The 16,417-nt window shown below is 42.7% G+C and overlaps 1 protein-coding gene across 31 annotated transcripts in view; it reads right to left on the reverse strand.

Moving 5' to 3' along the window:
- nrxn3a (neurexin 3a) overlaps positions 1 to 16,417 on the reverse strand; it is a 2,037,428-nt gene that overhangs the window by 1,043,594 nt on the left and 977,417 nt on the right. For all 31 annotated transcript variants that reach the window (XR_011960408.1, XR_011960407.1, XR_011960406.1 and 28 more), the window contains one exon: positions 6,347 to 6,466. Coding sequence is in view for 27 of the 31 variants with exons in the window: in XM_072568150.1 (XP_072424251.1) it covers positions 6,347 to 6,466 (120 nt within the window). In the remaining 4 variants the exon portion in view is untranslated. The remainder of the gene's footprint in view (positions 1 to 6,346; positions 6,467 to 16,417) is intronic.

Raw genomic sequence — 16,417 nt, forward strand, 5'->3', positions numbered from 1 at the left:
CTGTGTTCACCTACCAACCACCATCTCACCATTCCACCTCTCTCCCCACCCAAATCATCCCCCCACTCTTTATCTGCAGTCCCCCCCACTCCCACCTCCATTCCTAAAGAAGGGTTATCCCTGAACCGCCTGGCTTGCTGTGTTCTTCCAGCCTCCTGCTTGTCTACTCAGTACAAATGCTAAGCAGTCAATGGATCAGAATAAGCTCTCAATCTGATGTCTCTTTAATTTCTCAGCACAGTGGTGTGCTTGACCTTAATCGTTTGACTTTCCTTCATCCATTCCAGTCCACCATTCAGTCTGTCCTGTCACCAAGGTGGTTCCATTTATTTCAACAAGGTGACTTTCTCCCTGTCTTCACTCTGCAGGGCCCCTTCAGGGTTTTTTTTATAGCCTAGTAAAGGCTATTCAGCCCATTGTGCCATTGCCTGTCATTGAACATCTATCTATTCTAACCCCGTTTTCTAGCACTTGTCTTGTAGCCTTCTATGCTATGGCATGTTACAGCCCCAGGCCCACAACACCCTGATTAACCCCTATCCATACATGGTCAGACATAATCGTAAGACCACATCCCCTTAATGTCTGCGTGAGTGCGTCAGGCACAAGGAGGAGAGACAAAGTGAAACTCGAGGCTTCTCATGGCGTTCCAACAAGACACATGATGTGATGTTACTCAGTCAGAAAATGAAGCAATGCAGAGTTATACAGCTTACCCCCTTCTTACTCTCCGACTTTACTTACAATTTACCCTGTGGGTGGAAGAGGAACACTTTGAGGATCCAACACCTCATGGGGGAACACATTATAGCTATAGGTCTTGGGTCATTGAGTCAGAGAGAGAATTGTAGAGATCTTACAGCTCAATAAATGCTATTCGGCCCATGCCTGTCATCGAACATTTATCTATTTTAATCCCGTCTTCCAGCACTTGGACTGTAGCCTTCTATGTTATAGCATTTTAAGTGCTCTTCCCCATATTACTTAAACTACATGATGGTTCCTGTCTCTTCCATTCTTATAGGCAGTGAGTTCAGGATCATACACCATCTCGGTAAAAATAATTTTCCTCAAATCCCCTCTACATCTTGTGCTCCTTATCTTATAGATGTGCCCCTGGTTATTGACCCTTCTGCTAAGGGAAGACATTTCTGTCTGTCTGATCCCCCTGCCCCCTCCCCACCCCCTATAACCTCAGCCCTCTCTGCTTTCAGGGGAACACCTCCAGCCCACCCAACTGTTTTAGCTGGGCACCATCCTGGTGAATCTCCTCCAATGCAATCACATCCTTCCATGCAAGTACTCCAGTTATGCCCAAACTAACTGACAGGGGGAATATCTAGATTTTAAGCTGAAGGGATAAATGATATTGCCGCACTAAAACAACTTAGAGGCTTCTGCCAGTAGGATATCTGTAGATACTTGTATAAACAAGAGACAGTGTGAAGAAAAATAAATAAAGACAGCCTTGGGAGGAAACAGTGTAGGACAGATGCTGATAAAGAGGTGACAGCCGTATCTAGGGAAAAATTAACTGTTTACGTCCTGGAATGGGTGAAGGACACCCTACCGCATTAACCTATGGACATTAGTCTATTTGTAGTCAATAAAGGAAAATTCAAATGTATATAATTAAATGCTAACAGTATAATGATAATCATAGAGAGAATCGTGGATTTTTTTATAGCCCAATAAAGGCTATTTGGCCCATCGTGCCCATGCCTGTCATCAGTCATCAATCTATTCTAACCCCGTTTTCCAGCACTAGGTCTGTTGTCTTCTCTGCTATGGTATTTCAAGTGCCATGGAAGATTCGTTCCAATAACTGAGGCAGATCTCCCCTTGTGTTGCTTGAATATAACAACAATATGAAAAGCTACACTCAGTCTCCAGCAGTTGATAATATAAAAACTAAGACAAGACTAATATTATATACCTTATCACCACAACTCCCTTGTTCTTGTATTCAATATTTTGATTAATAAAGGCAAGTATCCCATACATCATCTTGTCCACTTGATACAGCTTTCCCACTGCCTTTAAGAATCTGTAGACACCCACATCAAAGTCCCTCTGATCCTCTGTATTCCCCAGGGTCCTATTGCTCACTTAGAGTCCTAGAGTCATAAGAGATGTACAGCATGGAAACAGACACTTTGGTCCAACTTGTCCATGCCGACTAGTATGTTTGTCAAGTTTTTCAGTTTATCACCATTCCCAGTAATGCTTCTCATTCATTAATATTTTTAAGTGCACAGTTATTACAATCATGGTCCTAGCATACTTGGTGTGTTTATCCTCCCAAAGTGCACCACCTCACACTTTGACAGTACACTAGACAATTACAGCAACACTCATAACTTCTCTTTGCACTTTGTGAGTCATTTTGTTTTTCTCTTGCCTCCCCACATCTCTTCCCTTGTGGAATTTTAAAGAGCATTTTAGCTGTTCCAGGAAGTTAGCTGTCATTGTGTTGGAAATACGATTTAATCTTTTTCTTGCTGAAGCTTTCATACACAAATCTGATAAGTATTTGGCACAGGATAGATACATAAATGAACACAGACTGTTTTAGTGCTGGTGACTAGCAATGGGAATTCTAGCTGCTTCCACTTTCAGCAGCGTATTCCATCAGAACACCAGGCAAGCAGTATGTTACAAAATCCTTCCTATCTCCTTTTCCCCTTTGTTAGTTTCTGGGTATAGACTTCAGGGAGATTACTTCATGCAAGCCAACTACCAAGAACTGCACAATTCATTGCTTTTTTGTCAGACACAGACTGCTACATTGACCATGGCTGGAGGTACTCTGTGAAGCAGTGGGAGCATTAGCACCACGTTTTGCTGGTACAGAGAAAGCTAGAGGTGTGGAGTAATGGGGAGTCTCCTTTAAAAGTCACCTCCCCACCCAGAACTCCAGATCTCCAATGTGTTACCATGGAGAGGGGCTGAAATGGGTCCACGTGCTTTCCTAACAGACAGGACGAAAGTCACAGGTTGTTGGAGATCCTAGAGACAGGAACAGCTCAATTTCTCTCTCTTTCCAATCACTCCACCAACATTTTCACTCAGGTGTAAATATTTGCTAGTCCACCTGCTCAGGGATATTATTACATACCACTGGAGCAGGTGGGACTTGAACCCAAGTCTCTGGCTCAGAGAGATAGGGTCACTATCACTGTGTGAAAAGATCTTCCAGTAAACCAAAGAACAAGATGCTTCTGGAACATTCCCCTTACCCATTGGACTGTCATTGCTGCATCTCACTGAACACATTCTCTAACACCAGCAAACAGAAAGCTTCCCTTTCTTCTGTTAATTCATAGACATCTAGAACATAAAGCAAGTTTTTATGAATACAGATATCATAGTGCAAGTCTGATTTTCTTCCCTGTAACTCATGTTAAAAACAGAAATGGGAGTTGGAGCAGATTTAACATTTTGCTGAAGCAAAGTTTGTTTTGTCTTCTTCCATTCTCTAAATTCCTCCTTGTCCATTTATATTTTGTTCATCACTGTCATCACAGAAACTGTCACCCAACCCTCTGATCAAGTGCTATTCCTGATCAATGCTCACCAGAGGCAAAGTGTAGAATGACCCTGTTGATTTTCTTCATCTCTCTTCACTTGTCCTCCCATCATTCACTGTCAAAGACCAGGATTTAGCACCCGAACATCATACCACCTGCTGGAAGATCCAGGAAGGACAAGCTAGGCTTGTCACATCGGATTCGATAATTAGGCTGGGAAATGTCTCAGGCCAGGGATGGTTACTAATTACCCATGGGCAAAAGCAGAGAAGTGCTGAATTAACTCTGCGCCAAGTCAAGAGCCTTAGCCTGAACACTGACAAGAGGAAACGCCACGCTAATGGGCAACTCTCAAGGGTTAGCATTGCAATGGGGCAGAGATACTATTTAAGATGAGGCCATAGCTGGGCCTGACAAATTGTGAAAACCAGGCCGAACAAGACGGTAGTGGCTGACTTGCAGTTCATGGGAGTAGAACTACGTGTCTTGGAAGGCCCTGTGACATCTCATGACGGAAAATCGTAAAGGTTTGGTTGCGAGCCATCGATTGACTTTTGATCCACCTCTCAAAGAGGATAACAAAAGAAGAAGTGATTGAGTGAATGTGTTTGCATGAGATTTTGCATTGGCTTATGCCAATTCATGCAGTCCAAATTGTTCTTTTATAACATGCGTTTGTTAAGGCAAATTCGCTAAAGCATGATTGACAAATTGGGGACACTGTTTCTAAAGCACAAACCTTTAAAGTGTGTATTGGTTATAATGCAATTCTGACCCCATTAGTCTAAATGGTGCTACAATTTTCTTATAACACGGGGTTGCTTGAGAACAGAACTACCATGTTATAGCAGAACTTACTTTATAGACAGTGTACTCACACATTGAGAAAACTACACCTGTAGCTATGGACACATCCCCTTTCCTCATTGGCCTGCATGCCTCAGAGAACACCTTTTGACATCATTGAGACACTCTACATTAGCCAAGACATCCTTCACCTTTCTCAAAGAATGGTAAACAGGAACAACAACATCTCTCCCATATTGATATCACCATGCACATTTTATCCAGGTTGAGCAGTATAAACATCACCACCACATAATATGGGGGTGTAATTGAAGACATCTTGCATGGGACAGAAACAATAAAGTGGAAATCATGCTGTACAGTAAGAAAGACACATATTTCTTACTTTAATAAATCCCTTTGATAAGCAACAGACAGATGAATTTGTCGCAAAATACTTTGAGAGAGGTCCAAGGGGAATTCCAAGCCTATCTATGCAATCTTAGCCCACACAGAATCCCATTCCATTCTCTTCGGCAGTGACCATGATGAGGCTGATGTACAGAACAAACTTACACATTCCAATCTTTGTTACCATCCTGTGGTAGTCATTATCAGACAGAGCTGTATAAAACTGTGTGAAGATCTTCCAGCTGATGGAGTCCTTAAGCCATCTCCAATGCAAAAATTCAACCAGACCAACTTTAGTGAAACACATTCGCAATGATGCAACACTTCTCTTCAGCAGCTCTGAACATAAAATGCATCTCATCTTGACATGAGTAACACTTGCAATGGAGGAACATGAACAAGACCTACCTGCGAAGGACTCAATTCTTCCTCTTTTCTCAACAGCTGAAGTAAAATCCTTGTATGCTTAGGCCATAATGAATAATATTGTCCAACATATTTTGTTAAATATGCAACATTAAAATAATCAAGGCAACACAGGGTGGGCATTGTGAATATCCACCTGTTCTCCCAACCATTGCAAACTCCCAGGTGAAAGTTTGAGGAATCCAAACTGATCACACCTCCATATTACAGGTGGTACTGAGAAAATATGCACAAGTTATCTGGGCCAGCCTTGAGGAGGAAGCATTCAGAGTGTGAATGGACTGAGAGCTCAAATCTGGACCCAAACCTAGTCATTTGTGAACAATAGTCAAAGCAGAACAGGCTGTAACTAGCACCCAAACCCTCCCCAGCCCCAGTACTGTATTGGATACATTAACTTTTGAGTGAAGACCAAGTTACCATTTCCGCACAAGGGTGACAATTGGGATTTTCACTACTGCCTCCTTCTGATTGATAATCACGAGAAGGGACTGGCTGCCCCAGAGGGCCTGTGTGCATAATGCAATCTTTATTTGGGTTCTAAGTCCATCAACGCTCCAAAGCAGAAAAATAGATTCAAGTTTCACGAGTGCTTCCTTCCTCCAAACCTTAGATTAAAACACAGACGCTTTCTGTCTGATTTCAGATTCCAATCAAGCCGAGTAGAAGAGCAGAGGCTGCCCATTTCCCAAAGTTGTTTTGCTAAGATGCTGTGGAAGCATTTCACTTATGCAAAGGTGGCAGGATCTGATGGATATTTCCAAGCCCTTTATATCAGGAAAATCACAGGCTGCGTTGTACCTCACCCTTTCTAACTTCCTCAGATAGAAATTTAGCTGTAAAATCCAAGAAATATCCACTCCAATCAGAGAACTATGATTTCTTTTGGTTACTCATTGTGTTGAGGTAAGACTGCTTAGTGGACAACTTGAAGACCGATTCAGTCAGAAAACAGTGACAATATTAATGTCTGACAATGCACAATCTACCGTCAAATCACCAGAAAACCAAAAACCATGTCAGAAAACCCTCTCACTTTCTATCTTCAGCTACCAAGCACATCCAAGACCTCAGAGTTAGCCTGCTGCTTCTACCCCCAACCTGTTATAACGAACCACTGAGAAAGCATTTCATAAAGGCACAATGAGCTCAGACAGCAAAGGAGGAACTATGAAGAGAAACCATTTACTTACGGTCATTGCACTGACTGCCACTGTATGAAGTCATGGAGCAGTCACATGTGTACCCCTCCCACTGTTGGATACAGATCCCATAGTTCATGCATGAGTCTTCTTGGCAGGTTGTGCTGGGACCTTGGGGGGTGGGGGGGGGAGAATCAAAAACAAGAAAACAGTTATCAAGAGAGGAAACAATAGAGAAATGGACAGTTTGTGTTAAACAAGGCTTGTGGCACTCTGCAGTGGTTCATGAAGACAGCTCTCCACCACTTCCACAAGGGCAGTTCGAGTATAGGCAATCCACGCTGACCCAACCTGTGAGGCCCAGTTCTGAGGAAGGGGCACTGAAACGTTAACTCTGATTTCTCTCCACAGATGCTGCCAGAGCCTGCTGAGCTTTTCCAGCAATTTCTGTTTTTGTTTCCGATTTACAGCATCCGCAGTTCTTTCAGTTTCTTTTATTCAGTGAGGCCCACTTCCTGGGAACAAATCAAATGAATCTCAAAGCACACACACGCAATTATACATGCTGCTACAAACCCAACCAAGTTAGGTCGTGAAAAACATTCCCTCCAAGGACTTCTTTAAAAAAATCTCCTGCTTTGAAAAATATAAGCACATTGTAAACAGTATATGTCAACAGGACAATGAGTTTTATGGTGACACATTTTTGTGTGTTGAGGTTAATTTACTAGACAAATGGAAACTGCATTTCAGAGTAAACCTTTCTTTCAGAGCTCTCACAAATTAATGTAAAAGAGACGTAAGCCATTGTTGCAACAAAATAGTGATTCGATAATCAGATTCCCATTTTATTGCCCCTTCTCTCCTGAAGATTTTCGGACTTATGGAAGTGGAAATCTAATTGCCCTCCACCTTATGACTCTGACTGAAATACTACATTTGGAATATCTTTCTATAAAAGGTGGTGTTGGCTGATTTCATAAATAATTTTAAAATGGAATTGGATATGGGCTTGAGGAGCCAGGTTCAAATCCCAAAGCAGGTGGTGGAATTTTAATTCAATAAAAATTTGGAATTAAGAGTCTAATGACAGCCATGAGTTGATTGTTGGATGAAAAACACATCTGGTTCACTAATGTCCTTTAGGGAAGGAAATCTGCCATCCTTTCCTGGTCTGGCCAACCTGTGACTCCAGGCCCATAGTAATGTAGTTGACTCTTAACTGCTCTCTGGATAATTCAGGACGGGTAATAGATACTGACCCAGCCTGCAACACCTTCATCCCATGAATAAGAAAAAGTCCACACAACCCATCATGTTTACACTAATGTCAATTATTTTCAAATAAATATACAGTCATTTACAGGGTGTGGCTGTCATTGACAAGGCCAGCATTTATTGCCCATCCCTAAAGAAAACCCCGACAGGAAGGATTTACCCTCATCTCCATCTGAAAGAGAATAGCCCCTTATTTTTAAACTGTGCCCTCTAGCTCTAGTCTCCCTCACAAGAAGAAACACCTTCTACTCTATCAAGGAACATCTTCCACTCGATCAAGGAACATATTCCACTCTATCAAGGAACACATTCCACCCAATCAAGTCCCCTAGGATCTCATACCTTTCACCTTTTATTCTTCTAAACTCCAATCAGTGTTGGCCTGTACTCTCTCTGAGCTTCCTTTATGGAAAGTAGTTCTTCAAAATAAAGTCAACTGGGAAAACAAATAATCTCATTTCTGAATCTGAACAGAATCATAGATTCATGGAGGTCTACAGCATGAAAACAGGCCCTTTGGCCCAACCTGTCCATACTGTCCAGTTATCACAATTAGTCTAGTCCCATTTGCCTGCGTTTGGTCCATATCCCTCCATCTCCATCCCATCCTTGTGTCTGTCCAAATGTTTCTTAAATGACAAAATTACATGCACTTCTACCACTACCTCTGGCAGCCTGTTCCAGACACTCACCACCCTCTGTGTGAAACAAATTGCCTCTCTGAACCCTTTTGTATCTCTCTCCTCACCTTAAACCTATGCATGCTTGTTTTAGACTCCCCTGCCATGGGAAAAAGCTGTTGGCTATCTACCTTTTCTATGCCTCTCATAATTTTATAGATCTCTTGAAGGTCAGTCCCTCAGTCTCCGATGTTCCAAGGAAAAGGTCTCAGCCTATCCACCTTCTCCTTAGATCTCAAACCTTCCAGTCCAGGTAGTATCCTAGTAAATCTTTGTTGCACTCTTCCAAGCTTAATACTCCCCTTTCTATAATAGGGCGATCAGAACTGCACGTGGTACTCCAAATGTGGCCTCACGAAATGTGCCCTGGAGAGCTGCAGGAAGTAGTCCCAACTCCAATACTCAATAAGTCAGTCTGGCTGGGATCTGCTAGGGTTGATCCACATTCTGAATTCTTGCAGGGGACCCTTTACAGTCTGTATAACAACTTGTGACAAGAATCTACATATTTCAGAGTGCGATGGGTACAGGCTCAGAATATTAGCCATTCAATCGCTATTGAATTCCATGCTTTGCTTGCAATTACAGTTCCATGTTTTAAAAACAAGACACGTTGGTACTGGGTTAAAAAAAATTTGACAAATGACTATGGCCTCAAGCTAAAATGTCACCAAAAAAAAATCTGCAGCTGGCTTCCTTAATCAGTTAAGCAATCATTTTTCGGAGGACTGGATTTAACGCTGCTGGGAGACAATCAAGAATAGCAGATCACTCTGCTTTCTCTCCACAGACGCTTCCAGACTTGCTGAGCTTCTCCAGCAATTTCTGATTTCCGGCCTCTTCAGTTCTTTGATAGTGTAGGTTTACCAGACAGTTCGCCTCTGGCACCTTTGAAGGAATGTGGGCTGGAGAGTGGGAAACATGTTGATGATTTGCTGCATGACTTAAAAAGTGGCAAATAAGCTTGGATGAAGAAGAGTTGAAAGAATTAAGCACTGCAAGCATTAAAAAAAAAAGCAGAACCAAACATAAATGACATTGAAGGTGCATCTTGTGTAATGAATGGTGCACTGTAGCTGCCAACAAATGTGTCGCTGAACTGGATTGCATTTTGCCCACAAAGTCTGGAGAACATCAGGTTAATAATTGGCTGGATATTTAAAGCATGATTGCTCTATTAGCTTGTTCATCTCATCCATTTCTGACTCTTCCTATTTCTCACATGAGTTGTCTAATCAGAGGTGGTTCAGGTCACTCATTCCCTTTGAGTGTACATGTCGATGAGATTGTTCCTTATCTGCACTCAATGTCTGTCAATGCCTGCTTAAGAGGCACAGAATTCATGAAGAAAACCTACCGAACACTTCAGAGAGAAAGGTGAGCTGTCAAAAAGCGTCATAGGTGTCTGGAGGAAAGTGAATGAATTTATTTGAATAATTAAGCTCATTGGAATTATCAAGCTGTCAAAGGAACTGCCAAGAAAACTTTCAAGTTCATTGAAGCTGCCAAACCATGAAGGCATTTAAATCTCCTGCCCTTTAACAGTTTGGAATAAAAATGAAATAATCACCCTGTCTGTTGACATTAGCCTGAGGGCTGTTATGATACAATTATACCCTTCTTTTTCTAATTCCCACTTATATTGTGGTAGTGTGGGGATTATACAATTAAAAAAAGGAGATTAGAATCTTCTCAGTGGTAGTGTTTATTTTTCTCCAGCACCTATGTCATTTGTGTGCACGTGTGAGACACAGTAAGGAATGAATGCAGAAACCTTTATTTATATTCCACCACCAGGAAGAAAGGAAACACCAGAGTGGCCAGTGACAAGCAGCACCCTTCTCAACAAGGGCAATGCTGGGTGATCAAAAAAGTGAAAGCGAGGATAGGGATTAAATCAAAGTAGAGTTGGAGGGGAAAATAAAACTCTCCACATCGCACGGTGCCATGATACAACTGAATGTGTCAATGACCAATCATTAGCACAATGGGCTGCCAGTCAGTTCATAGTTTGAATGCGGGCTCCAAGTGGTTATGAAATGGTTGATGTGAAGCTACAACACACGTGCTTATGTTTATGAGGGATTATGTTGTTGAAGGACTTAAAACAGTGATTTTATTTTAAAATAATTATTGCAAACTTGGATCTTAATTTTACTTATTCTCTGCGTGGGTCCTGCATACTGTCCACATTGAAGCTGTTTTATTCTCCTCATTTAAGGAAGGATGTACTTACATTGAAAGCAGTTCTTTCAAAGGCTTGCTAGAGGAGTGTTGGAATGAATGGGTTGTGTTATGAGCGTAGGCTGAGCAAGTTGGGCATTTGGTATTTAAAAGAGTGAGGGTTGGTCTTATAGACGGGAGATGATGTTTCTCCTTTTGTGGGAGTCTGGAGCGAGGGAGCATGCAGTTTTGGGGAGTCTGGAGCGAGGGAGCATGCAGTTTCAGAAGAAGGAATCTCCCATTTAAGACAGAGTTGGAGAGTAATATCTTCTCACAGAGGGTGGTTAATATTCGGAATTTCCTTCCACAGAGATTATTAGAGGCTGGTCATTCAATATGTATGCAAGACAGAGTTTGATAGATTCTGGATTTACAATGGGGGCAAATGTTATTCAATGGGGGTGGGGTATGTGGGCACAGGGCAAAGTGGAGTTGAGGTCATGATGAAGTCAGCCATGATTGCATTGAATACCACAGTAGGCTAGATAGGTCAAATGGATTATTCATTTCTTTGAGTCATAGAGAGTACAACAGGGAACCAGACCCTTAGATCCAATTAATCCATGCCGACCAGATATCCTACATATATCTAGTCACTTTTCCAGCACTTGGCTCATATTCTTCTAAACCCTTCCAATCCATATACCATCCAGATTCCTTTTAAATGTTGTAATTGTACCAACCTCCACCGCTTCCTCTGGCAGCTCATTCCATACACACACCACCCCTTTGTGTGAAAAAGTTATCCCTCAGGTCTCTTCTAAATCTTTCGCCTCTCACCTTAAATCTATGCCTTCTAGTTTTGTTCTCCTCATCCTGCGGAAAAGACCTCTTCCATACCCCTCATAATTTATTAAACCTTTATAAGGTCACCCCCTCAGCCTCCATCACTCTGGGGAAAACAGTCTATTCAGCGTCTCCCTATCGCTTAAACTCTCCAACTCTGGCAACAATCTCATAAATCTTTTCTGAACCCTTTCCAGTTTGACAACGCCCTTCCTGCAGCAGGGAGACCAGAATCGCACACAATATTCCAAAAGTGGCCTAGCCGATGCTCTGTACAGCCGCAACATGACCTCCCAACTCTTATAAATTCAACAAATCTGAAGTTAGTTAATTAGTCACTGCCTTGGTTCAGGTTAGGTTACCATCTACAGCCCAGAAATTCATTCTGAGACTGTCCAAAACTGAAAGACCCAGGCCACTTGTCACGTAAGGCATGCCAATCTGCAAAGGGAGAAATTGCACTTCATGATTTTTGCTAATTAAGAAGAGATGAAATTTGCACCATCAAGACGTGGTTAGAATCTACATTGTACTCTCTGGTGTGAGGCTTTTCTGTTATACATGCTACTTGTGGTATCAATATATCTTTAACAATCAACACTGACACATTTACCAGGCCCTTTGCTTCCTAACCCATGGGACCTCACAAAGAACTCTACAGGATTGATTGCAGAAAAACAAAAAAGACTTCATTATCATGTTTTGCATCATTATCTTCCCTTCACAGAACTACTGGGCCTCTGGGCTGACATGCTTTCAATCATTGAGCAATTTATTTGATTCTGGAGCTTGGTTGATACTGTATCAGTCTTTGCTTGGAACAAACACCTCAGCTAACCTCAATTAACCTTCATCTCACATACAGATGGAAAACAGGAGTGCTGACTCTTGATCCAAGCAGCTTGGTCACAACGTTCTTGGAGAACTATTATATCATGCATCAGTTCATTGCACTCAGTGAATTGATAGCTCAGACAACAGGGCACCTCATACGCACCTCATAGGCAGGTTAAATACTGCGTCAATTTGGGCTGGTGTTGGGGAGGAGGGAGGTTCTGACTTGGGATCTGACTTCTTCTGTCCTCCTTCAGCTTTCTTGCCTCACCCAATTGCATCTGCACAGACGATCACACAACTGGAACCCAGAAAATGTGTGCTGAATTGTTTGGGGGTGTGCACAGTCACAGTTAGCTTGTGAGTTGATGGCCTGCCCCTCAGATACAGACTTGCTGATCTTAGTTGTGTCACAGGTCTGACCTGAAAGGCTCTGGCAATGTAATCTGTCGGTCCCTCAGCACTGAGGGAGTGCTTCACTGTCAGGCACACCATTGAGATTTTAAAATGGACGTTCCATCTGCCTTGCTAGGCAGACATAAAGGATCCCAAATTATTTTAAATAAACCACGGGATTTCTCATTAGCATCATGGTCAATATTTATTCCTCAATTAACATTGCAATAAAAAGACAGATTGTCTACTTATTTACCATGCTGCATCGCATTATTAAAGGGAGCCAATTAGCTGATTTGCAATGCAGAGTGATACCAACATTGTGAGTTGAATTCTCAAACTGGCTGAGGTTACCATGAAGGTTACCATCTTCTTCTCAACCTTTCCACCTGCCTGAGATTAGCCCTCAGGTTAAACCACAGCCAATCGTCACTCTCTGAAAGATCAGCTCAAGGTCTGATGGGATTCAGGCCACTTTACCTGAGCTTTATTGTAGCCTCAGCCACAAAGTGATTGACTACACACGAAAATAGACTAAAAATGAAAAATGATGGAAATCAAAGCAGGTCAGACAGCATCGACGGATTTCCAGCACTTCTTTGGTTCCAGGAAAAGAACCTAGAAAATATACCTCTTTGAACATTAGGCACGTTGGGACCACCTGTCAATATGTGAAGTGATACAGGATTGCATATTTCATTCTCTGATTTTGATAGCGGCGTAGTGATAATGACACAGAGTCTATGATTCAGAATCCTGGGTGGATAATTTGGGGATATGGGTTTGAATCCGTGTTTGGCAGCTGTTTGGCAAATGAGGACATGAGATAGCGTTGGCAAATACAATTAAGGAGCATCCAAAGGAGTTTTACAAATATATTAAGGACAAAAGGGTAACTAGGGAGAGAATAGGGCCCCTCAAAGATCAGCAAGGCGGCCTTTGTGTGGAGCCACAGAAAATGGGGGAGATACTAAATGAATGTTTTGCATGAGTGCTTACTGTGGAAAAGGATATGGAAGATATAGACTGTAGGGAAATAGATGGTGACATCTTGCAAAATGTCCAGATTACAGAGGAGGAAGTGCTGGATGCCTTGAAACGGTTAAAGGTGGATAAATCAGATGTACCCGAGAACTCTGTGAGAAGCTAGAGAAGTGACTGCTGGGCCTCTTGCTGAAATATTTGTATCATCGATAGTCACAGGTGAGGTGCCAGAAGACTGGAGGTTGGCAAACGTGGTGCCACTGTTTAAGAAGGACGGTAAAGACAAGCCAGGGAACTATAGACCGGTGAGCCTGACCTCGGTGGTGGGCAAGATGTTGGAGGGAATCCTGAGGGACAGAATGTTCATGTATTTCGAAAGACAAGGACTGATTCACGATAGTCAACATGGCTTTGTGTGTGGGAAACATGTCTCACAAACTTGATTGAGCTTTTCGAAGAAGTAACAAAGAAGATTGATAAGGGCAGAGCAATAGATGTGATCTATATGGACTTCAGTAAAGCGTTTGACAAGGTTCCCCATAGGAGACTGATTAGCCAAGGTTAGATCTCATGGAATACAGGGAGAACTAACCATTTGGATACAGAACTGGCTCAAAGGTAGGAGACAGAGGGTGGTTTCTCAGACTGGAGGCCTGTGACCAGTGGAGTGCCACAAGGATTGGTGCTGGGCCCTCTATTTCTTGTCATTTATATTTAGATTAGATTACTTACAGTGTGGAAACAGGCCCTTCAGCCCAACAAGTCCACACCGATGCGCAACCCACCCAGACCCATTCCCCTACACTTACCCCTTCACCTAACACTATGGGCAATTTAGCATGGCCAATTCACTTAACCTGCACATTTGTGGATTGTGGGAGGAAACCCACGCAGACACAGGGAGAATGTACAAACTCCACACAGTCAGTCGCCTGAGGCGGGAAGTGAACCTGGGTCTCTGGCGCTGTGAGGCAGCAGTGCTAACCACTGTGCCACCGTGCCGCCCACAATGATTTGGATGCGAGCATAAGAGGTACAGTTAGTAAGTTTGCAGATGACACCAAAATTGGAGGTGTAGTGGACAGCAAAGAAGGTTACCTCAGATTACAACAGGACCAGATGGGCCAATGGGCTGAGAAGTAGCAGATGGAGTTTAATTCAGGTACCTGCGAGGTGCTGCATTTTGGAAAAGCAAATCTTAGCAGGACTTATACACTTAATGGTAAGGTCCTAGGGAGTGTTGCTGAACAAAGAGATCTAGGAATGCAGGTTCATAGCTCCTTGAAAGTGGAGTCGCAGGTAGATAGTACAGTGAGGAAGGCGTTTGGTATGCTTTCCTTTATTGGTCAGAGTACTGAGTACAGGAGTTGGGAGGTCATGTTGCGGCTGTCCAGGACATTAGTTAGGAAACGGCTTATGCCCGAAACGTCGATTCTCCTGTTCCTTGGATGCTGCCTGACCTGCTGCGCTTTTCCAGTAACACATTTTCAGCAATGTTGGAATATTTCCTATCGGAAAGATGTTGTGAAACTTGAAAGGGTTCAGAAAGGATTTACAAGGATGTTGCTAGGGTTGGAGGATTTGAGCTATCTGGAGGGGTTGAATAGGCTGGGGCTGTTTTCCCTGGATCGTCGGAGGCTGACGGGTGACCTTATAGAGGTTTATAAAATCACGAGGGGCATGGATAGGGTAAAGAGACAAAGTCTCTTCCCTGGGGTGGGAGAATCCAGAAGTAGAGAGCATAGGTTTAGGGTGAGAGGGGAAAGATATAAAAGAGACCTAAGGGGCAATGTTTTCATGCAGAGGGTGGTACGTGTATGGAATGAGCTGCCAGAGGAAGTGGTGGAGGCTGGTACAATTGCAACATTTAAGAGGCATTTGGATAGGTATATGAATAGGAAGGGTTTGGAGGGATATGGGCTGGGTGCTGACAGGTGGGACTAGATTGGGTTGGGATATCTGGTTGGCATGGACAGGTTGGACCGAAGGGTCTGATTCCATGTTATACATCTCTATGACTCTATGATTCTCAGTAGGATAACAATATTTTGACTTTTTTTTTAGTCTTTCCAGTGCTAAGTAGTCTTTCACAGCCCTGCTAAAAAAAATGTCAGAAATCTGGAGAAATAAATAAGGCCAAGGAACAACACCAAAGACTAAAACATTCACGCCCCTCCATGCACTCCATCCAAGAATTCCTGAAGACTTTCAAAGACACCAAGATAGAAGAGGATGAAAGAATGGTCTTCTTTGATGTAACAGCTCTGTTTACATCCATCAACCTGGCCAGGGAAACACTGACTATTAGAAGAACCAAAAACACATACAACCAGACACCTCCAACTTCATCAGCAAAGACAACATCATCAAGCTAGTGGACCTTTGCCTTATCACTCACTTCATGTTCAAAAACAAAACCTCCAGACAAACCAAGGGAACACCCATGGGATCTCTGATATCAGGGTTCTTAGCAGAGGCAGTAATGCAGAGACTTGAACAAACAGCTCTGCCAACCATCCAACCCAAGCTTTGGATCCACTGCTTGGATGACACCTTTGTCATACTAAATGAAACAAATTAGGTAAAACCTTCAAGACCATCAATAATACCCTTACTGGCATAAAATTCACTAAAGAGGAGGAAAACAACAACAAACTGCCGTTCCTAGATGTCACAGTAGAACGAACAGCCAATGGGGAACTTCAAATCAGCATCTCCAGGAAAACAACACATACAGACCAAATACCGAACTACAGAAGCAATCATCCCATCACCCACAAATGGGGCTGCATTGGAACATTATTTCAATGAGCCACTACACACTGTAGCACAGAGGAACTACAAAGAGCAGAGGAAAATCACCTACACAGTGTATTCAAAAAGAACAGGTATCCAATGAACACAGTCCGCTGATTTCTCAGCAAAAGACCCAAACAAGCGT

This window comes from Chiloscyllium punctatum, chromosome 4, assembly GCF_047496795.1.
Source record: "Chiloscyllium punctatum isolate Juve2018m chromosome 4, sChiPun1.3, whole genome shotgun sequence".
NCBI lineage: Eukaryota > Metazoa > Chordata > Chondrichthyes > Orectolobiformes > Hemiscylliidae > Chiloscyllium > Chiloscyllium punctatum.